General features: G+C 41.5%; 1 protein-coding gene across 1 annotated transcript; it reads right to left on the bottom strand.

The window, feature by feature from the left end:
• Positions 1-1055: 1055 nt before the first annotated feature.
• Positions 1056-24542, bottom strand: LOC110533264 (NEDD4-binding protein 2-like 1). Its single transcript, XM_090188784.1, has 5 exons — positions 24147-24542; positions 17851-17966; positions 17009-17097; positions 10781-10869; positions 1056-2308 (listed from the first exon to the last, which is right to left on the bottom strand). Exons 1-5 carry the CDS (start codon positions 24233-24235, stop codon positions 2167-2169), a joined length of 525 nt encoding a protein of 174 aa, XP_090044910.1. The 5' UTR covers positions 24236-24542; the 3' UTR covers positions 1056-2166.
• Positions 24543-24842: the final 300 nt, after the last annotated feature.

Below are 24842 nucleotides of genomic sequence, written 5' to 3'. Positions count from 1 at the left end.
AGCCCCTTTCACTGCAAGGTCTACACCTGTTGTATTCAGAATGTCACTAATATGTAACTAATACAATTTTTTTTTAATTATTATTATTTTGTGATATGACATAGCCGGTGAACCCTAAGGCCCGATTCAGCCAATGGCCATGTTCACTTTAGGTGGCTTATTTTATTTTCCACCATAATTTGCAAATAAATTCATAAAAAATCCTACAATGTGATTTTCTGGATTTTTTTTCTCATTTTGTCTGTCATAGTTGTCTGTCTAGGTTGAAGTGTACCTAATGATGAAAATTACAGGCCTCTCTCATCTTTTTTAAGTGGGAGAACTTGCACAATTGGTGGCTGACTAAATACTTTTTTTGCCCCACTGTATATATATATTTTTAAATCAAGAATAACAACTTTATCCTCGTCCTGCAATCTGAAAAAGTTGACCTTGCCTGATCTGACTTCCCTGATCCAGGCAGCCCTCTGAAAATGATCAGGTGCCCGATCCGCTTTCTCCTCACCATTTACAGGTCGCTCACCGTTACAACAACTTTGTAATAACAGTTATAAGTCATTACACCTTTGATCGAGAGCTCCAATGACCGTACAGTCAAGTAGCCTAGGGTCAAGTAGAGTTCACCCATGTCACGACTTTCACCGAAAGGTGGCTCCTCTTCCTGTTTCGGGCGGCGCTCTGCGGTCGTCGTCACCGGTCTACTAGCTGCCACCGATTCCCTTTTTCTGTTGGTTATGTCTTGTTGGTTTCACGTGTTCCTCGTTTGGAGTTTTGTGCGGCCTTGTTTCTCTGTTCTGTGTTGTGGACGTTTTGTATTTTTCCTGACTGTTTTGGGCCGGTCGGTTATTTAGCCTGTTGTTTTGGCATGATTCGTTATTACCGGAATACGGTTTTCCTGAAACCTCTGCGCCCTGACTCCGTTCCCACCACTCCTAGTTTAATAACAACAACAATAGTTGTTGCTACTAACAATTTTACCCACCTGGAAACTCTCCTGTTGTGTTGCACCAGCGACTCTTGATATGATGATGATGATGAGACAATCTTAAAGCAAATTATTTCAAATTATTTATTTAACAAAGCATATTGAAGGCAAAAAACACAACATGATGGATGCCAATTTGTAGAAAAGCAGGTTTAAGCAAAAGCTTGAAACATTATTGTTATAAAAAGCGGTCAGAAACGAAGGAACTAACTTTAGACTACTAGGACTCATTCTGCAGATCTGTAGGTAGCGTAGTACGGAAAACGTTGTCCTCGCAGTTCGGTACTTCCATCACGTCTGCTTGAATCTAGTAGCCTACAGCACAGTCCCGTTTATGTAATACTGTCGGCGTCATTAAGAAAAGAATCACATCTCAAGCAATACACACACAGGAAAACTATACGTGGCCCATGTTGGAATCAAACCCACAACTGTTGTTTCAAGCACCATGCAACACGAAAACCTTTCAGAAGTGTGACTCCTTGCAATTTATGTGTAGGCTACTGTAGCCTGATCCCAGAGCAGTCTATGCTCTTGCCAACTCCTATGGTCCTGTGGTCACACCAATGACCAATAGCAGTTGGCGAGACCGCAACAGATCTGGGACCAGGCTATGTAAACATATACATTTGACATTTAGCAGATGCTCTTATCCAGAGCGATTTAGGACTATTCAAATCAGATTTTTTTTTTAAGTGAAACTGTGTTAGAGCTGTCAAGTGGATATTGCCATTGGCTGCACAGAGTCACATTGAGAGAAAATCCCATGCAGCCTTGTTGACATGTTTGAACACTGGAAAATGTGAGATGTAATCTACACCTCGATTAGGATGATAAATATCCAAAACCCTAATCCTGATTATTTTCAATCAGAGGACAATTATTTATATATAAGCCTACAGTTTCTCGTTCTGAACTTCAAAACGCGAGTGGCGTCAAGACAACGATCAAGAGCAGCTGGCTCAACGGTATGAAAAACCAAAACGCCTCGGACACAACCAAAAACAGGCCATCAGTGCAAAAGAAGACAAATACAACAGTAAGGTACGAGTCGTTGTTGTTGGGTTCTAGGGGTTGCTAGGTAACCAATACAATTTTAAAAACAGTGTAGTTTTGAAAAAGCTAAGAAAGAAAAAAAGAACAAATTGGAGGTACTGTGTGTGTGTGTGTGTAAGTCTTCACTAGAGGTTCCATTCCTCTCTGCTATACTGCCAGCGGTATATGGAGGAGCGGTCGTTAAGGACATCCCAGATGCTGTCAGCTTCTTGCCAGTTATCCTCCCAGAACCTGAACTTCTGCTTGGGGATCTTACAATTACAGATTCTGTATAAAGACAACACAGCCATTGTTATTGAATTGATTGGTATAAGGATCCCCATTAGCTGTTGCAAAAGCAGTAGCTACTCTTCCTGGGGTCCACACAGCACATGACATGATACACAAGAGATTGATAACTGATAGATCATTTATACATAATAAAATAATCTACTGATTTTAAAAGTGATAAACAAGTATACAGTCCTCCTTTGATGCACATGTACCGTATGTGTTCACTCAAATATAGAATGTAGGCTGTAGAATGTAGAATGTAGGCTGTAGAATGTAGAATGTAGGCTGTAGAACGTAGGCTGTAGAATGTAGGCTGTATAATGTAGGCTGTAGAATGTAGGCTGTAGAATGTAGAATGTAGGCTGTAGAATATAGAATGTAGGCTGTAGAACGAAGGCTGTAGAATGTAGGCTGTAGAACGTAGGCTGTAGAACGTAGAATGTAGGCTGTAGAACGTAGAATGTAGGCTGTAGAACGTAGGCTGTAGAACGTAGAATGTAGGCTGTAGAACATAGAACGTAGGCTGTAGAATGTAGAACATAGGCTGTAGAAAGTAGAATGTAGGCTGTAGAACGTAGAATGTAGGCTGTAGAACGTAGGCAGTAGAACATAGAACGTAGGCTGTAGAACGTAGAATGTAGGCTGTAGAACGTAGGCTGTAGAATGTAGAATGTAGGCTGTAGAACGTAGGCTGTAGAACGTAGGCTGTAGAATATAGAATGTAGGCTGTAGAATGTAGAATGAAGGCTGTAGAACGTAGGCTGTAGAACGTAGAATGTAGGATGTAGAACGTAGGCTGTAGAACGTAGGCTGTAGAATGTAGAACGTAGGCTGTAGAACGTAGGCTGTAGAATATAGAATGTAGGCTGTAGAATGTAGAATGAAGGCTGTAGAACGTAGGCTGTAGAACGTAGAATGTAGGCTGTAGAACGTAGGCTGTAGAACGTAGAACATAGGCTGTAGAACGTAGGCTGTAGAATGTAGAACATAGGCTGTAGATCGTAGGCTGTAGAACGTAGAATGTAGGATGTAGAACGTAGGCTGTAGAACGTAGAATGTAGGCTGTAGAACGTAGGCTGTAGAATGTAGAACGTAGGCTGTAGAACGTAGGCTGCAGAACGTAGAATGTAGGCTGTAGAACGTAGAATGTAGGCTGTAGAATGTAGGCTGTAGAATGTAGGCTGTAGAATGTAGAATGTAGGCTGTAGAACGTAGAATGTAGGAAGTAGAACGTAGGCTGTAGAATGTAGGCTGTAGAACGTAGGCTGTAGAATGTAGAACGTAGGCTGTAGAATATAGGCTGTAGAATATAGGCTGTATAATAAAGAATGTAGGCTGTAGAATGTAGGCTGTAGAAAATAGGCTGTAGAATATAGAATTTTGGCTGTAGAATATAGAATGTAGGCTGTAAAATATAGAATGTAGGCTGTAGAATGTAGGCTGTAGAACGTAGAATGTAGGCTGTAGAACGTAGAATGTAGGAAGTAGAACGTAGGCTGTAGAATGTAGGCTGTAGAATGTAGAACGTAGGCTGTAGAATATAGGCTGTAGAATATAGGCTGTAGAATAAAGAATGTAGGCTGTAGAATGTAGGCTGTAGAACATAGGCTGTAGAATATAGAATTTTGGCTGTAGAATATAGAATGTAGGCTGTAAAATATAGAATGTAGGCTGTAGAATATAGAATGTAGGCTGAAGAACGTAGGCTGTAGAATATAGAATGTTGGCTGTAGAAAGTAGGCTATAGAATGTAGGCTGTAGAATGTAGGCTGTAGAATATAGAATGTAGGATGTAGAACGTAGGCTGTAGAATATAGAATGTAGGCTGTAGAACGTAGGCTGTAGGCTGTAGAACGTAGGCTGTAGAACGTAGGCTGTAGGCTGTAGAACGTAGGCTGTAGAACGTAGGTTGTAGAATATAGGCTGTAGAATATAGGCTGTAGAATATAGGCTGTAGAACGTAGGCTGTAGAACGTAGGCTGTAGAATATAGAATGTAGGCTATAGAATGTAGGCTGTAGAATGTAGGCTATAGAATGTAGGCTATAGAATATAGGCTGTAGAATATAGGCTGTAGAATAAAGAATGTAGGCTGTAGAATGTAGGCTGTAGAATATAGAATGTAGGCTGTAGCACGTAGGCTATAGAATGTAGGCTGTAGAACGTAGACTGTAGAATATAGAATGTAGGCTATAGAATGTAGGCTGTAGAACGTAGGCTGTAGAATACAGAATGTAGGCTGTAGAACGTAGGCTATAGAATGTAGGCTGTAGAACTTAGGCTGTATAATACAGAATGTAGGCTGTAGAACGTAGGCTATAGAATGTAGGCTGTAGAACGTAGGCTGTAGAATATAGAATGTAGGATGTAGAAGGTAGGCTGTAGAATATAGAATATAGGCTGTAGAACGTAGGCTATAGAATGTAGGCTGTAGAACGTAGGCTGTAGAATATAGAATGTAGGCTGTAGAATAAAGAATGTAGGCTGTAGATTAAAGAATGTAGTCTGTATAATGTACACTGTAGAACGTAGGCTGTAGAATGTAGGCTGTAAAATGTAGGCTTTAGAATATTGAATGTAGACTGTAGAATATAGAATGTAGGCTGTAGAATATAGAATGTAGGCTGTAGAATATAGAATGTAGGCTGTAGAATATAGAATGTAGGCTGTAGAATATAGAATGTAGGCTGTAGAATATAGAATGTAGGCTGTAGAATATAGAATGTAGGCTGTAGAATATAGAATGTAGTCCAATAATGTAGTCTGTAGAATATAGTCCAATAATGTAGTCTGTAGAATATAGAATGTAGGTAGTAGAATATAGAATGTAGGCTGGAGAACGTAGGCTGTAGAATGTAGGCTGTAGAATGTAGGCTGTAGAAAATAGAATGTAGGCTGTAGAATGTAGAATGTAGGCTGTAGAACGTAGGCTATAGAATATAGAATGTAGGCTGTAGAACGGAGGCTGTAGAACGTAGGCTGTAGTATAAAAAATGTAGGCTGTAGAATGTAAGCTGTAGAACGTAGGCTGTAGAACGTAGGCTGTAGAATATAGAATGTAGGCTATAGAATGTAGGCTATAGAATGTAGGCTATAGAATATAGAATGTAGAATGTAGGCTGTAGAATAAAGAATGTAGGCTGTAGAATGTACGCTGTAGAACGTAGGCTGTAGAATGTAGGCTGTAAAATGTAGGCTGTAGAATATAGAATGTAGGCTGTAGAATATAGAATGTAGGCTGTAGAATATAGAATGTAGGCTGTACAATATAGAATGTAGGCTGTAGAATATAGGCTGTAGGCTGTAGGCTGTATAATATAGGCTGTAGAATAAAGAATGTAGGCTGGAGAACGTAGACTGTAGAATGTAGGCTGTAAAATGTAGGCTGTGGAATATAGAATGTAGGCTGTAGAATATTGAATGTAGGCTGTAGAATATAGAATGTAGGTTGTAGAATATAGAATGTAGGCTGTAGAATATAGAATGTAGGCTGTAGAATATAGAATGTAGGCTGTAGAATATAGAATGTAGTCTGTAGAATATAGAATGTAGTCCAATAATGTAGTCTGTAGAATATAGAATGTAGTCCAATAATGTATGTAGAATATAGAATGTAGGCTGTAGAATATAGAATGTAGGCTGGAGAACGTAGGCTGTAGAATGTAGGCTGTAGAATGTAGGCTGTAGAAAATAGAATGTAGGCTGTAGAATGTAGGCTGTAGAACGTAGGCTATAGAATATAGAATGTAGGCTGTAGAACGTAGGCTGTAGAATATAGAATGTAGGCTGTAGAATATAGAATGTAGGCTGTAGAATGTAGGCTGTAGAATATAGAATGTAGGCTGTAGAATGTAGGCTGTAGAATATAGAATGTAGGCTGTAGAATATAGAATGTAGGCTGTAGAACGTAGGCTGTAGATTATAGAATGTAGGCTGAAGAATGTAGGCTGTAGAATATAGAATGTAGGCTGTAGAACGTAGGCTGTAGAATATAGGCTGTAGAATATAGAATGTAGGCTGTAGAACGTAGACTGTAGAATATAGAATGTAGGCTGTAGAACGTAGGCTATAGAATGTAGGCTGTAGAACATAGTCTGTAGAATATAGAACGTAGGCTGTAGAACGTAGGCTATAGAATGTCGGCTGTAGAACATAGGCTGTAGAATATAGAATGTAGCCTCTAGAATATAGGATGTAGAATATAGAATGTAGTCTATATAATATAGAATGTAGGCTGTAGAATGTAGGCTGTAGAACGTAGGCTGTAGAATATAGAATGTAGTCTATAGAATGTAGTCTGTAGAACGTAGGCTATAGAATGTCGGCTGTAGAACGTAGGCTATAGAATGTAGGCTGTAGAACATAGGCTGTAGAATATAGAATGTAGCTTCTAGAATATAGGATGTAGAATATAGAATGTAGGCTGTATAATATAGAATGTAGACTGTACAATATAGAATGTAGGCTGTACAATATAGAATGTAGGCTGTACAATATAGAATGTAGGCTGTACAATATAGAATGTAGGCTGTAGAATTTTGTCTGTAGAATATAGAATGTAGTCTGTAGAATATAGAATGTAGTCTATAGAATGTAGGCTGTAGAATTTTGTCTGTAGAATATAGAATGTAGTCTGTAGAATATAGAATGTAGTCTATAGAATGTAGTCTGTAGAATATAGAATGTAGGCTGTAGAATATAGAATGTAGTCTGTAGAACATAGAATGTAGTCTGTAGAAAATAGATTGTAGAACATAGAACGTAGGCTGTAGAATATAGAACGTAGGCTGTACAATATAGAATGTAGTCTGTAGAATATAGGCTGTAGGCTGTAGGCTGTATAATATAGGCTGTAGAATAAAGAATGTAGGCTGGAGAACGTAGACTGTAGAATGTAGGCTGTAAAATGTAGGCTGTGGAATATAGAATGTAGGCTGTAGAATATTGAATGTAGGCTGTAGAATATAGAATGTAGGTTGTAGAATATAGAATGTAGGCTGTAGAATATAGAATGTAGGCTGTAGAATATAGAATGTAGGCTGTAGAATATAGAATGTAGTCTGTAGAATATAGAATGTAGTCCAATAATGTAGTCTGTAGAATATAGAATGTAGTCCAATAATGTATGTAGAATATAGAATGTAGGCTGTAGAATATAGAATGTAGGCTGGAGAACGTAGGCTGTAGAATGTAGGCTGTAGAAAATAGAATGTAGGCTGTAGAATGTAGAATGTAGGCTGTAGAACGTAGGCTATAGAATATAGAATGTAGGCTGTAGAACGTAGGCTGTAGAATATAGAATGTAGGCTGTAGAATATAGAATGTAGGCTGTAGAATGTAGGCTGTAGAATATAGAACGTAGGCTGTAGAATGTAGGCTGTAGAATATAGAATGTAGGCTGTAGAATATAGAATGTAGGCTGTAGAACGTAGGCTGTAGATTATAGAATGTAGGCTGAAGAATGTAGGCTGTAGAATATAGAATGTAGGCTGTAGAACGTAGGCTGTAGAATATAGGCTGTAGAATATAGAATGTAGGCTGTAGAACGTAGACTGTAGAATATAGAATGTAGGCTGTAGAACGTAGGCTGTAGAATATAGAACGTAGGCTGTAGAATGTAGGCTGTGGAATATAGAATGTAGGCTGTAGAATATAGAATGTAGGCTGTAGAACGTAGGCTGTAGAATATAGGCTGTAGAATATAGAATGTAGGCTGTAGAACGTAGACTGTAGAATATAGAATGTAGGCTGTAGAACGTAGGCTATAGAATGTAGGCTGTAGAACATAGTCTGTAGAATATAGAACGTAGGCTGTAGAACGTAGGCTATAGAATGTCGGCTGTAGAACATAGGCTGTAGAATATAGAATGTAGCCTCTAGAATATAGGATGTAGAATATAGAATGTAGTCTATATAATATAGAATGTAGGCTGTAGAATGTAGGCTGTAGAACGTAGGCTGTAGAATATAGAATGTAGTCTATAGAATGTAGTCTGTAGAACGTAGGCTATAGAATGTAGGCTGTAGAACATAGGCTGTAGAATATAGAATGTAGCTTCTAGAATATAGGATGTAGAATATAGACTGTAGGCTGTATAATATAGAATGTAGACTGTACAATATAGAATGTAGGCTGTACAATATAGAATGTAGGCTGTACAATATAGAATGTAGGCTGTACAATATAGAATGTAGGCTGTAGAATTTTGTCTGTAGAATATAGAATGTAGTCTGTAGAATATAGAATGTAGTCTATAGAATGTAGTCTGTAGAATATAGAATGTAGGCTGTAGAATTTTGTCTGTAGAATATAGAATGTAGTCTGTAGAATATAGAATGTAGTCTATAGAATGTAGTCTGTAGAATATAGAATGTAGGCTGTAGAATATAGAATGTAGTCTGTAGAACATAGAATGTAGTCTGTAGAAAATAGATTGTAGAACATAGAACGTAGGCTGTAGAATATAGAACGTAGGCTGTACAATATAGAATGTAGTCTGTAGAATGTATAACATAGAATGTAGAACGTCTCCCGAGTGGCACATCTCAGTGCTAGAGTTGTGGGCTTGACTACCAACAACGACAAGACAGCCTGAAGGGAGGAAGTGAGGATGCTGGGAGTGTGGTGCCAGGAAAACAACCTCTCACTCAACATAAAAAAATCTAAAGGAGATGATGGTGGACTTCAGGAAACAGCAGAGGGAGCAGCCCCCCCTATCCACAACGACGGGACAGCAGTGGAGAAGGTGGAAAGTTTTAAGTTCCTATACAGATCTACTGTATCTTAGTCTATATGTTCTTTATTCTATTCCTTTACATATATTTGTGTGTATTGGGTATATGTTGGGGAATTGTTAGATATTGCTTCACTGTTGGAGTTAGAAGCACAAGCATTTCACTACACCCGCATTAACATCTACTAAACACGTGTATTTGACCAATAACATTTGATTTGAAAGGTGTCACTGCAGACCCTGGTTCGATTCCGGGCTGTATCACAACAGTTTTAATAATAACTAAAGAGGTTGTCTCTTACCTGAATGTAGAATGTCTACAAAGAGGTTGTCTCTTACCTGAATGTAGGCTGTCTATGAAGAGGTTGTATCCTACCTGAATGTAGAATGTCTACGAAGAGGTTGTATCCTACCTGAATGTAGAATGTCTATGAAGAGGTTGTCTCTTACCTGAATGTAGAATGTCTACGAAGAGGTTTCACCCTACCTGAATGTAAAATGTAGGCTGTCTATGAAGAGGTTGTATCCTACCTGAATGTAGGCTGTCTATGAAGAGGTTGTATCCTACCTGAATGTAGAATGTCTAGGAAGAGGTTGTATCCTACCTGAATGTAGGCTGTCTATGAAGAGGTTGTATCCTACCTGAATGTAGAATGTCTAGGAAGAGGTTGTATCCTACCTGAATGTAGGCTGTCTAGGAAGAGGTTGTATCCTACCTGAATGTAGGCTGTCTATGAAGAGGTTGTATCCTACCTGAATGTAGAATGTCTAGGAAGAGGTTGTATCCTACCTGAATGTAGAATGTCTAGGAAGAGGTTGTATCCTACCTGAATGTAGAATGTCTAGGAAGAGGTTGTATCCTACCTGAATGTAGGCTGTCTAGGAAGAGGTTGTATCCTACCTGAATGTAGGCTGTCTATGAAGAGGTTGTATCCTACCTGAATGTAGAATGTCTAGGAAGAGGTTGTATCCTACCTGAATGTAGGCTGTCTAGGAAGAGGTTGTATCCTACCTGAATGTAGGCTGTCTATGAAGAGGTTGTATCCTACCTGAATGTAGAATGTCTAGGAAGAGGTTGTATCCTACCTGAATGTAGGCTGTCTAGGAAGAGGTTGCATCCTACCTGAATGTAGGCTGTCTAGGAAGAGGTTGTATCCTACCTGAATGTAGGCTGTCTAGGAAGAGGTTGTCTCTGACCTGAATGTAGAATGTCTAGGAAGAGGTTGTCTCTGACCTGAATGTAGGCTGTCTATGAAGAGGTTGTATCCTACCTGAATGTAGGCTGTCTAGGAAGAGGTTGTCTCTTACCTGAATGTAGAATGTCTAGGAAGAGGTTGTATCCTACCTGAATGTAGGCTGTCTAGGAAGAGGTTGCATCCTACCTGAATGTAGAATGTAGGCTGTCTATGAAGTTGTATCCTACCTGAATGTAGGCTGTCTATGAAGAGGTTGCATCCTACCTGAATGTAGGCTGTCTAGGAAGAGGTTGTATCCTACCTGAATGTAGGCTGTCTAGGAAGAGGTTGTATCCTACCTGAATGTAGGCTGTCTAGGAAGAGGTTGTATCCTACCTGAATGTAGGCTGTCTAGGAATAGGTTGTATCCTACCTGAATGTAGGCTGTCTAGGAAGAGGTTGTATCCTACCTGAATGTAGAATGTAGGCTGTCTAGGAAGAGGTTGTATCCTACCTGAATGTAGAATGTAGGCTGTCTAGGAAGAGGTTGTATCCTACCTGTACAGCTGGTTGATGGGGAAAGGGTTATTAGGATAACCTTGAGGCAGCTCCATCATAGTGATTTGATAGTCACCCTGACGCATCCCCTGGGAGGATAAATACTTTAATCAGAGACATAAATTGGTGTTTAAATCTGACTGAATGCCTCCGCCTGCATGCCTCCGCCTGCCTGCCTCCGCCTGCATGCCTCCGCCTGCCTGCCTGCCTCCGCCTGCATGCCTCCGCCTGCCTGCCTCCGCCTGCCTGCCTGCCTCCGCCTGCCTGCCTGCCTCCACCTGCCTACCTGCCTCCGCCTGGCTGCCTCCGCCTGCCTCCACCTGCCTCCGCCTACCTGCCTCCGCCTGCCTGCCTGCCTGCCTCCGCCTGCCTGCCTCCGCCTGCCTGGCTTCCTCCGCCTGCCTCCCTGTGCGTACGGTCCAGTACATCACTGGGGCCAAACTTCCTGCCATCCAGTACCTCTATAATAGGCGGTGTCAGAGGAAAGCCTATAAAATTGTAGCCTCCACATTGACTCTGTACCGGTACCCCCTGTATATAGCCTCCACATTGACTCTGTACCGTAATACCCTGTATATAGCCTCCACATTGACTCTGTACCGGTACCCCCTGTATATAGCCTCCACATTGACTCTGTACCATAACACCCTTTATATAGCCTCCACATTGACTCTGTACCGGTACCCCCTGTATATAGCCTCCACATTGACTCTGTACCGTAACACCCTGTATATAGCCTCCACATTGACTCTGTACCGGTACCCCCTGTATATAGCCTCCACATTGACTCTGTACCGGTACCCCCTGTATATAGCCTCCACATTGACTCTGTACCGGTGCCCCCTGTATATAGCCTCCACATTGACTCTGTACCGGTACCCCCTGTATATAGCCTCCACATTGACTCTGTACCGGTGCCCCCTGTATATAGCCTCTACATTGACTCTGTACCGGTGCCCCCTGTATATACAGTGCCTTGCGAAAGTATTCGGCCCCCTTGAACTTTGCGACCTTTTGCCACATTTCAGGCTTCAAACATAAAGATATAAAACTGAATTTTTGTGTGAAGAATCAACAACAAGTGGGACACAATCATGAAGTGGAACGACATTTATTGGATATTTCAAACTTTTTTAACAAATCAAAATCTGAAAAATTGGGCATGCAAAATTATTCAGCCCCTTTACTTTCAGTGCAGCAAACTCTCTCCAGAAGTTCAGTGAGGATCTCTGAATGATCCAATGTTGACCTAAATGACTAATGATGATAAATACAATCCACCTGTGTGTAATCAAGTCTCCGTATAAATGCACCTGCACTGTGATAGTCTCAGAGGTCCGTTAAAAGCGCAGAGAGCATCATGAAGAACAAGGAACACACCAGGCAGGTCCGAGATACTGTTGTGAAGAAGTTTAAAGCCGGATTTGGATACAAAAAGATTTCCCAAGCTTTAAACATCCCAAGGAGCACTGTGCAAGCGATAATATTGAAATGGAAGGAGTATCAGACCACTGCAAATCTACCAAGACCTGGCCGTCCCTCTAAACTTTCAGCTCATACGAGGAGAAGACTGATCAGAGATGCAGCCAAGAGGCCCATGATCACTCTGGATGAACTGCAGAGATCTACAGCTGAGGTGGGAGACTCTGTCCATAGGACAACAATCAGTCGTATATTGCACAAATCTGGCCTTTATGGAAGAGTGGCAAGAAGAAAGCCATTTCTTAACCTTTCTGATCTCCCCATCCCGGATCCGGGATCGTGAATACAGACTCAAGCTCATTACCATAACGCAACGTTAACTATTCATGAAAATCGCAAATGAAATAAATATGCTAGCTCTCAAGCTTAGCCTTTTGTTAACAACACTGTCATCTCAGATTTTCAAAATATGCTTCTCAACCATTGCAAAACAAGCATTTGTGTAACAGTATTGATGGCTAACGTAGCATTTAGCATTAGCATTCAGCTGGCAACATTTACACAAAAAAACAGAAAAGCATTCAAATAAAATCATTTACCTTTGAAGAACTTCAGATGTTTTCAATGAGGAGACTCTCAGATAGCAAATGTTCAGTTTTTCCTGAAAGATTATTTGTTTAGGACAAATCGCTCCGTTTTCTGCGTCACGTTTAGCTATGAAAAAACCCCTGTATCCAGGATTGTGTAAATCTATCAGCAAGCTCATTAGCATAACACAACGTTAACTATTTATGAAAATCGCAAATGAAATGAAATAAATATGCCATCTCTCAAGCTTAGCCTTTTGTAAACAACACTGTCATCTCAGATTTTCAAAATATGCTTCTCAACCATAGGAAAACAATCATTTGTGTAAAAGTAGCTAGCTAGCGTTAGCATTTCGCGTTAGCATTTAGCGTTAGCATTAGCGTTAGCATCCAGCACGCAACATTAACAAAAACATAAAAGCCTTCAAATAAAATCATTTACCTTTGAAGAACTTCTGATGTTTTCAATGAGGATACTCTCAGTTAGATAGCAGATGCTCAGTTTTTCCAAAAAGATTCCTTGTGTATTAGAAATAGCTCCGTTTTATACATCACATTTGGCTACCAAAAAAAATCCGAAAATTCAGTCCTCAAAACGCGAACTTTTCTCCAAATTAACTCCATAATATCGACTGAAAACATGGCAAACGTTGTTTAGAATCAATCATCAAGGTGTTTTTCACATATCTCTTCATTGATACATCGTTCTTGGACACATGCTTTCTCCCCTGAATCAAATGGTAAAGTAGAAGCAGCTGGCAATTGCGCACCGAATTCGACGCAGGACACCAGGCGGACACTTGGAAAATGTAGTCTCTTATGGTCAATCTTCCAATGATATGCCTACAAATACGTCACAATGCTGCTAAGACCTTGGGCGAACGACAGAAAGTGTAGGCTCATTCGTTGCGCAATCACAGCCATATAAGGAGAGAATGGAAAACAGAGCTTCAGAAATTCTGCTAATTCCTGGGTGATGCATCATCTTGGTTTCGCCTGTAGAATGAGTTCTGGGGCACTTACAGACAAAATCTTTGCAGATTCTGAAACTTCAGAGTGTTTTCTTTCCAAAACTGTCAAGAATATGCATAGTCGAGCATCTTTTCGTGACAAAATATCGCGCTTAAAACGGGAACGTTTTTTATCCAAAAATGAAATAGCGCCCCTAGAGCTCTAACAGGTTAAAGATATCCATAAAAAGTGTTGTTTAAAGTTTGCCACAAGCCACCTGGGAGACACACCAAACATGTGGAAGAAGGTGCTCTGGTCAGATGAAACCAAAATTGAACTTTTTGGCAACAATGTAAAACGTTATGTTTGGAGTAAAAGCAACACAGCTCATCACACTGAACACACCATCCCCACTGTCAAACATGGTGGTGGCAGCATCATGGTTTGGGCCTGCTTTTCTTCAGCAGGGACAGGGAAGATGGTTAAAATTGATGGGAAGATGGATGGAGCCAAATACAGGACCATTCTGGAAGAAAACCTGATGGAGTCTGCAAAAGACCTGAGACTGGGACGGAGATTTGTCTTCCAACAAGACAATGATCCAAAACATAAAGCAAAATCTACAATGGAATGGTTCAAAAATAAACATATCCAGGTGTTAGAATGGCCAAGTCAAAGTCCAGACCTGAATCCAATCGAGAATCTGTGGAAAGAACTGAAAACTGCTGTTCACAAATGCTCTCCATCCAACCTCACTGAGCTTGAGCTGTTTTGCAAGGAGGAATGGGAAAAAATGTCAGTCTCTTGATGTGCAAAACTGATAGAGACATACCCCAAGCGCCTTACAGCTGTAATCGCAGCAAAAGGTGGCGCTACAAAGTATTAACTTAAGGGGGCTGAATCATTTTGCACGCCCAATTTTTCAGTTTTTGATTTGTTAAAAAAGTTTGAAATATCCAATAAATGTCGTTCCACTTCATGATTGTGTCCCACTTGTTGTTGATTCTTCACAAAAAAATACAGTTTTATATCTTTATGTTTGAAGCCTGAAATGTGGCAAAAGGTCGCAAAGTTCAAGGGGGCCGAATACTTTCGCAAGGCACTGTAGCCTCCACATTGACATTGACTCTGTACCGGTACCCCCTGTATATAGCCTCCACATTGACTCTGTACCGGTGCCCCCTGTATATAGTATCCACATTGACTCTGTACCGTAATACCCTGTATATAGCCTCCACATTGACTCTGTACCGTAATACCCTGTATATATCCTCCACATTGACTCTGTACCGGTGCCCCCTGTATATAGCATCCACATTGAGTCTGTACCGGTACCCCCTGTATATAGCCTCCACATTGACTCTGTACCGTAATACCCTGTATATAGTCTCCACATTGACTCTGTACCGGTACCCCCTGTATATAGCCTCCACATTGACTCTGTACCGTAATACCCTGTATATAGCCTCCACATTGACTCTGTACCGTAATACCCTGTATGTAGCCTCCACATTGACTCTGTACCGGTACCCCCTGTATATAGCCTCCACATTGACTCTGTACCGGTGCCCCCTGTATATAGTATCCACATTGACTCTGTACCGTAATACCCTGTATATAGCCTCCACATTGACTCTGTACCGTAATACCCTGTATATATCCTCCACATTGACTCTGTACCGGTGCCCCCTGTATATAGCATCCACATTGAGTCTGTACCGGTACCCCCTGTATATAGCCTCCACATTGACTCTGTACCGTAATACCCTGTATATAGTCTCCACATTGACTCTGTACCGGTACCCCCTGTATATAGCCTCCACATTGACTCTGTACCGTAATACCCTGTATAGTCTCCACATTGACTCTGTACCGTAACACCCTGTATATAGCCTCCACATTGACTCTGTACCGTAACACCCTGTATATAGCCTCCACATTGACTCTGTACCGTAACACCCTGTATATAGCCTCCACATTGTATCATTTTATCTGCAACAAGTAGATCTGATAGAAAATTACAAAAAATAACACACACACACACACACACACACAGACACACACACACACACACACACACACACAGACACACACACACAAACACACACAGAGACACACACACACACACAGAGACACACACACACACACAGAGACACACACACTCCACATTGACTCTGTACCGTAATACCCTGTATATAGCCTCCACATTGACTCTGTACCGTAACACCCTGTATATAGTCTCCACATTGACTCTGTACCGTAATACCCTGTATATAGCCTCCACGTTGACTCTGTACCGTAATACCCTGTATATAGTCTCCACATTGACTCTGTACCGGTACCCCCTGTATATAGCCTCCACATTGACTCTGTACCGTAATACCCTGTATATAGCCTCCACATTGACTCTGTACCGTAACACCCTGTATATAGCCTCCACATTGACTCTGTACCATAACACCCTGTATATAGCCTCCACATTGACTCTGTACCGTAACACCCTGTATATAGTCTCCACATTGACTCTGTACCGTAACACCCTGTATATAGCCTCCACATTGACTCTGTACCGTAACACCCTGTATATAGCCTCCACATTGACTCTGTACCGTAACACCCTGTATATATCCTCCACATTGACTCTGTACCGTAACACCCTGTATATATCCTCCACATTGACTCTGTACCGTAACACCCTGTATACAGCCTCCACATTGACTCTGTACCGTAACACCCTGTATATAGCCTCCACATTGACTCTGTACCGGTACCCCCTGTATATAGCCTCCACATTGACTCTGTACCGGTACCCCCTGTATATAGCCTCCACATTGACTCTGTACCGTAACACCCTGTATATAGCCTCCACATTGTATCATTTTATCTGCAACAAGTAGATCTGATAGAAAATTACAAAAAATAACACACACACACACACACACACACACACACACACACACACACACACACACACACAGAGACGCACACACACACACACACACACAGAGACGCACACACACACACACACACACACACACACACACACACAGAGACACACACACAGAGACACACACACACAGACACACACACACACACAGACACACACACAAACACACACAGAGACACACACACACACACAGAGACACACACACACACACAGAGACACACACACACACAGACACACACACACACACACAGAGACACACACACAGAGACACACACACACACAGAGACACACACACAGACAGACACACACAGTGGTTCTCACCATGGTGATATAGGGCCACATGTCAGAAAGAAAAGAGTGGATGTTGTAAACGATGATCGGATCCACACCTTCCTTCATGGCTCTAAAGACTGAAAAAATAAAGCATGTCGGAATACTTTGAAGAATAAAACTGTGTGTGTGTCTGTCTCTGTGTGTGTGTGTGTGTGTGTGTCTGTCTCTGTGTGTGTGTGTGTGTCTGTCTCTGTGTGTGTGTGTGTCTGTCTCTGTGTGTGTGTGTGTGTGTGTGTGTGTGTGTGTGTGTGTGTGTGTGTGTGTGTGTGCGTCTCTGTGTGTGTGTGCGTGTGTGCGTCTCTGTGTGTGTGTGTGTGTGTGCGTGTGTGCGTCTCTGTGTGTGTGTGTGTGTCTGTCTCTCTGTGTGTGTGTGTGTGTGTGTGTGTCTGTCTGTCTGTGTGTGTGCGTCTCTGTGTGTGTGTGTGTGTGTGTGTGTGTGTGTGTCTCTGTGTGTGTGTGTGTGTGTGTGTCTGTCTGTGTGTGTGCGTCTCTGTGTGTTTGTGTGTGTGTGCGTGTGTGCGTCTCTGTGTGTGTGTGTGTGCGTGCGTGCGTGTGTGCGTCTCTGTGTGTGTGTGTGTGCGTGCGTGCGTGTGTGTCTGTCTGTGTGTGTGTGTGTGTGTGTGCGTCTCTGTCTGTGTGTCTGTCTGTGTGTGTGTGTGTGTGTGTGTGTGTGTGTGTGTGTGTCTGTCTGTCTGTGTGTGTGTGCGTGCGTGCGTGTGTGCGTCTCTGTGTGTGTGTGTGTGCGTGCGTGCGTGTGTGTCTGTCTGTGTGTGTGTGTGTGTGTGTGTGTGCGTGTGTGAGTCTCTGTGTGTGTGTATAGTGATACCTACCATCTTGTCTATTCCACATATGGTTACGTGAGAAGTATTGTCTGTTCCAGTTGACCATAGCATGGTAGAAGGAGGCGGAGAACATCTGTCCACATCCAAATTTATCAAGGAGCTTTCTGGGAAAACACAATAAAATCATTACATCATTCTATCGTTACTGTATATTATTATATATTATTATTATTATTATTATTATTATTATTATTAAATGTTTATTATTGTATAGTATGTCATATATATATATATTACAAATAAAGTGTGAGTAGATGATCACTTTAGGAAACAAACCAACAGCTCAACTCAATACTTTCTTTCCTGTTAAAATGAAATCAAATTTGATGAGTCATATAGTGAAATGCTGAATACAACAGGTGTAGTAGACCTCACAGTGAAATGCTGAATACAACAGGTGTAGTAGACCTTACAGTGAAATGCTGAATACAACAGGTGTAGTAGACCTTACAGTGAAATGCTGAATACAACAGGGTTAGTAGACCTCAGTGAAATGCTGAATACAACAGGTGTAGTAGACCTCACAGTGAAATGCTGAATACAACAGGTGTAGTAGACCTTACAGTGAAATGCTGAATACAACAGGTGTAGTAGACCTTACAGTGAAATGATGAATACAACAGGTGTAGTAGACCTCAGTGAAATGCTGAATACAACAGGTGTAGTAGACCTTACAGTGAAATGCTGAATACAACAGGGTTAGTAGACCTCAGTGAAATGCTGAATACAACAGGTGTTGTAGACCTTACAGTGAAATGCTGAATACAACAGGGTTAGTAGACCTCAGTGAAATGCTGAATACAACAGGTGTTGTAGACCTTACAGTGAAATACTGAATACAACAGGGTTAGTAGACCTCAGTGAAATGCTGAATACAACAGGTGTTGTAGACCTTACAGTGAAATGCTGAATACAACAGGTGTAGTAGACCTCACAGTGAAATGCTGAATACAACAGGTGTAGTAGACCTTACAGTGAAATGCTGAATACAACAGGTGTAGTAGACCTTACAGTGAAATGCTGAATACAACAGGGTTAGTAGACCTCAGTGAAATGCTGAATACAACAGGTGTAGTAGATCTTACAGTGAAATGCTGAATACAACAGGGTTAGTAGACCTCAGTGAAATGCTGAATACAACAGGTGTAGTAGACCTCAGTGAAATGCTGAATACAACAGGTGTAGTAAACCTTACAGTGAAATGCTGAATACAACAGGTGTAGTAAACCTTACAGTGAAATGCTGAATACAACAGGTGTAGTAGACCTCAGTGAAATGCTGAATACAACAGGTGTAGTAGACCTCAGTGAAATGCTGAATACAACAGGTGTAGTAGAACTCACAGTGAAATGCTGAATACAACAGGTGTAGTAGACCTCACAGTGAAATGCTGACTACAACAGGTGTAGTAGACCTCACAGTGAAATGCTGAATACAACAGGTGTAGTAGACCTTACAGTGAAATACTGAATACAACAGGTGTAGTAGACCTTACAGTGAAATACTGAATACAACAGGTGTAGTAGACCTTACAGTGGAATGCTGAATACAACAGGTGTAGTAGACCTCACAGTGAAATGCTGAATACAACAGGTGTAGTAGACCTTACAGTGAAATGCTGAATACAACAGGTGTAGTAGACCTTACAGTGAAATGCTGAATACAACAGGTGTAGTAGACCTTACAGTGAAATGCTGAATACAACAGGTGTAGTAGACCTTACAGTGAAATGCTGAATACAACAGGTGTAGTAGACCTTACAGTGGAATGCTGAATACAACAGGTGTAGTAGACCTCACAGTGAAATGTTGAATACAACAGGTGTAGTAGACCTCACAGTGAAATTCTGAATACAACAGGTGTAGTAGACCTTACAGTGAAATGCTTACTTACGAGCCCCTAAACAACAATGCACTTTAAAAAATAAATAAAAAAACATGAAGAATAAGAGATATAAGTAACAAGTAATTAAAGAGCAGCAGTAATGTACATGTAGGTAGAGTTATTAAAAGTGACTGCATAGATGACAACAGAGAGTGGCAGTGGTGTGGAGAGAGGGTGGAAAATCGTCTTACAAATATAACACTTCCATAAAGGCTTTTAATACAAACTTATCAGAAGCCGTGCCGTTTCCCTGAGCCCTGGCTCTGTATCTATACACATACAACATATGAGTCCATCCCACATGCAAATGAAGTTACTCCCTTCAGTCCATCTGCCACCATTATCTTTTAGTCTAAGCTTCCTGTTTGTTCACGGCCAATAACGCCCATATCTGCTTTCAGTTAGTTTATAATGGTGGCAAGACCCCTTCACGTCCTAAAAAAATAATATATGCCCAGCTATCCTATGGGCCTATCTCTTTGGCCTTCGTATTTATGTTTTAGCTTGGTGTGCTCTTTGGTATGTTGCCCTTATTAGGACTGGTAGACTGTATGTCCCTCCAACATTGGTGTGTCCAGCTTCTCCTACTTATGGCCTTGGTCATTATACTTATGGTTGTTCCACTCCATCTACTCTTTGGTATGCTGCCCTTTCCAGAATAGCAGATGCATTTAAGTGTCGCCTTCTCCTCTTGTGGTCTGATGTACACATGTTTTTGCTCTATAGTATTATACATATATATATATATATATATATATATGTCTCTTTTAGTAACATTATCTCCCACAGTGTCAATGCAAATAGTCTGGGTAGCCATTTGATTAGGCGTTCAGGAGTCTTATGGCTTTGGGGGGGGGTAGAAGCTGTTTAGAAGCCTCTTGGACCTAGACTTGGAGCTCCGGTACCGCTTGCCGTGTGGTAGCAGAGAGAACAGTCTATGACAAGGGTGGCTGGAGTGTTTGACCATTTTTAGGGCCTTCCTCTGACACCGCCTGGTATAGAGGTCCTGGATGGCTGGAAGTTTGGCCCCAGTGATGTACTGGGCTGACATGACCAGCCTTTCAAAGCACTTCATGGCTACAGACGTGAGTGCTACGGGTCGGTAGTCATTTAGGCAGGTTACCTTAGTGTTCTTGGGCACAGGCACTATGGTGGTCTGCTTAAAACATGTTGGTATTACAGACTCGGACAGGGAGAGGTTGAAAATGTCAGTGAAGACACTTGCCAGTTGGTCAGCACATGCTCGCAGTACACGTCCTGGTAATCCATCTGGCCCTGCGGCCTTGTGAATGTTGACCTGTCTAAAGGTATTAATCACATCGGCTGCGGAGAGCGCGATCACACAATCGTCCTTTACAGCTGGTGCTCTCATGCATGTTTCAGTGTTATTGGACTCGAAGCGAGCATAGAAGTAGTTCAGCTCGTCTGGTAGGCTCGTGTCACTGGGAAGCTTGCGGCTGTGCTTCCCTTTGTAGTCTGTAATGGTTTGCGAGCCCTGCCACATCCGATGGGCGTCGGAGCCGGTGTAGTACGATTCAATCTCAGATTTGCCAATTTGAGGGCAAGTGGGAGCTTTGTATGCTTCTCTGTGTGGTGGTCCAGAGATCTTTTCCCTCTGGTTGCAGATTTCACATGCTGATAGAAATTTGGTAAAACGGATTTAAGTTACCCTGCATTAAATTCCCCAGCTACTAGGAGCGCCGCCTCTGGGTGAGCATTCTTGTTTGCTTATGGCAGAATACAGCTCATTCAATGCTGTCTTAGTGCCAGCCTCTGACTGTGCTGGTATATAAACAGCTACAAAGAATACAGATGAGGTAGGTAGTGTGGTCTACAGCTTATCATGATATACTCTACCTCAGGCGAGCAATAGCTCGAGACTTCCTTAGATATCGTGCACCAGCTGTTTTTTAGAAAAATGCATAGTTCCTTGTCTTAACAGACACCACTGTTCTATCCTGCCGGTACAGTGTATAAACAACCAGTATGTTGATAGTGTCGTCGTTCAGCCACGACTCCGTGAAGCATAAGATATTACAGATTTTAAAGTCCCGTTGGTAGTTTAATCTTCCCCGTAACTCGTTGATTTTATTCTCCAAAGATTGCACGTTTGTTGGCAGAATGGAAGGAAGTGGGGGTTTATTCGATCGCCTACAAATTCTCAGAAGGCAGCCCGCTCTCCGGCCCCTCTTCACGCAAATCACGGGCCTGTTTCCAAGGGAGCAGTCAGAGTCGTGAAAGGAGATGTCCTGGGGCTGGATTCACAAAACTTTCTTTAAGAAATGTCCTTTTTAACTGCCATTTTTCTCCTTAACTAGACTTATGAAGAAAGTTAAGCAAAGTTGCTATTCCTCAATAAAGTTATTGGAAATTTTCTTTAGGTTTTTCCTCAGTTTCTTTCTAAGAAAACAATTAAGAAGAAACACGCATTATCTAGTGTAACAGTATAGCTTCCGTCCCTCTCCTCGCCTCGAACCAGGGACCCTCTGCACACATCGACAACTGACACCCTCGAAGCGTCGCTCCACAAAAGCCGCGGCCCTTGCGGAGCAAGGGGAACCACTACTTCAAGGTCTCAGAGCGAGTGACATCACCGATTGAAATGCTATTAGCGCGCACCACCGCTAACTAGCTAGCCGTTGCATATTGGTTACACTAGCTAGCTTGTAATTAACTATATATTACAATATATAGCCAGCAGCATACCACTCAGTATACCACCCTGCATACCACTGCTGGCTTGCTTCTGAAGCTAAGCAGGGTTGGTCCTGGTCAGTCCCTGGATGGGAGACCAGATGCTGCTGGAATTGGTGTTGGAGGGCCAGTAGGAGGCACTCTTTCCTCTGGTCTAAAAAAAATATCCCAGGGCAGTGATTGGGGACACTGCCCTGTGTAGGGTGCCGTCTTTCGGATGGGATGTTAAATGAGTGTCCTGTCTCTCTGAGGTCATTAAAGATCCCATGGCACTTATCGTAAGAGTAGGGGTGTTAACCCTGGTGTCCTGGCTAAATTCCCAATCTGGCACTCAAACCATCACAGTCACCTAATAATCCCCAGTTTACAATTGTGAATGTGTTCTCAGTCACCTGACCTGGTAAAATAACAGATAAATAAAATAAATCTCCTAGAAATGTTAAATAGCTAGCGCTATCTTGTCAAGTTGCAAAGAACTTGGACCACTTCATTTTTACAGAGTCATTGTCCCTTGCCATAGCCCCTGACGGCAGAGACAGACTCGGCCACTCTAGCCCATCCTTTCTTTTTGGTCTCTGTAGTGACCCCGCAGTTAACAACAGTGTTGCCAACTAATTTTCTGGGTTAGAGACAGGTTGATTTGTTGCTAAATGACGTTGTGATGTCATTGCGTGATAACGTAAAGCTGGGTCATTACGTAGAATACACAATAACGTTTACTCAAATCGAACTGGCCATCTCGGGAAAAAAATAAATATGATTTGACATTTGTTCAGTTACAGACTCCCTCCCACTCGTTTCTGTACAATTTTGATTGAGACATGTTGATTGATGTTGTAAGTTCTGTTCAAGATCAAAACATTCGTGACCAACTACTATATTCATTGGGTTTGTCTCGTCGAACACGAACTACTGCCGACGTCACTCACACGGCACTATGGCAACCAGGCCACTGCGTGTTGTGACTGAGTGTGTGACAGAGAAACTCGTTGTTGTGTCATTTAGAGGGAAAATACGTGCATTTTAGTATTCGAGTCACTTTTCAAAAGTTGCTAAAAGTTCCAAATACATTTTTAAAAGTAGCTAAATTTGTGGCTAGGTGCTGTTAGCAAGGGTAGTCTGAAAAGTTGCTAGATCTAGCAACAAAATGTCTAAATTGGCATCACTGGTTAGCAAGTCTCCCCAAACAGCAATCTTTTCCTGGCTACTATTTCCAATACCCTCACTTCAATCTCCTTTCTTGGTTATCCATTTATGATTATGATATAGCTAGTCTGGTGGCTATAATGTGTGAGAAATAACGAAATAACCAAATCCAATCGTTCCTGTTACACAGGCGTATTTATTGGTCACTAATGTCACATAATATATTTACGAAGTTCCACACAAAACTACGAATTCCTAATAACATTTTGAGGAATTGCATTTACCAACTCTTATAAACGTCCTATTTGTTCCCCCCCCCCCCCTTAAGAAACTTCTTAAGTGTTTTCGTAAGTAACGTTTTGTGAATCCGGTCTCTGATGTCAAGACGTTATTTTCGGTCATAAGAGACGGAAGCGTCAACATTATGTACAAAATAAGTTACAAACAACGCAAATTAAACGAAGAAGAAAGAAAAAACCCTCCACACAGTCGGTTGGGGGTCACGTAAAACGTCTGCCTGACGTATTTATTTGGGGGGATGAAAGGATGGAGTAGCCTACCTTGCATAGAACTTCTTTCCAACTCCGGGCAAACCTCTGATAATGATGAGATTCTTTTTGCTTCGTTTTCGTCTTCTTCTATTCGCCATTTTGTCTTTTACACCTCCTTATCAACAGCACATCACCAGATGTCCTCTGTGGTTCAGAGAACACGCCCTAACATAGACACTGGGAGAACTATTATTTTAAAAATGTAGAAAATCAACTTGTTGCTTTTTTTCCGGCGCAACAAATAGTTACTTTAAAGGTGACTAAAAACGAATTGAATGCAGGTCCCCCCCGCCCCCCAAAAAGTACAACTTTTTCTAAACAATTTGAATACAGATCTAAGAAACTATTGGATTGGCTGCCTTCAAATAACGGCAGGGCTGTAATCTGGTACTGCATGTTGAAGGTAGAAATACAATGAATAGAGCATACACAATCTTCTACACTATTCCAATCCATCTGACAGTCATATTGGATCTACACAATAATGTCTATTTCTATCTGATCATTCAGTTAGTATACATAGCTCCAAGTGTACATGATCAAGTCAAACCAATTAACCAATTATATTTTATATAGATGATACTTTAAATACAATGTGAAGGTCAACTACTGTTTGTCCCTACTGTATGTCTCTCTACTGTATGTCTCTCTGCTGTATGTCTCTCTACTGTATGTCTCTCTACTGTATGTCTCTCTGCTGTATGT

Source organism: Oncorhynchus mykiss, chromosome 10 (assembly GCF_057628025.1).
Source record: "Oncorhynchus mykiss isolate SJ-2025 chromosome 10, ASM5762802v1, whole genome shotgun sequence".
Classification (NCBI taxonomy): domain Eukaryota; kingdom Metazoa; phylum Chordata; class Actinopteri; order Salmoniformes; family Salmonidae; genus Oncorhynchus; species Oncorhynchus mykiss.
The sequence above is the reverse complement of the archived record's forward strand: the minus strand, read 5'-3'. Positions and strand labels throughout refer to the sequence as shown.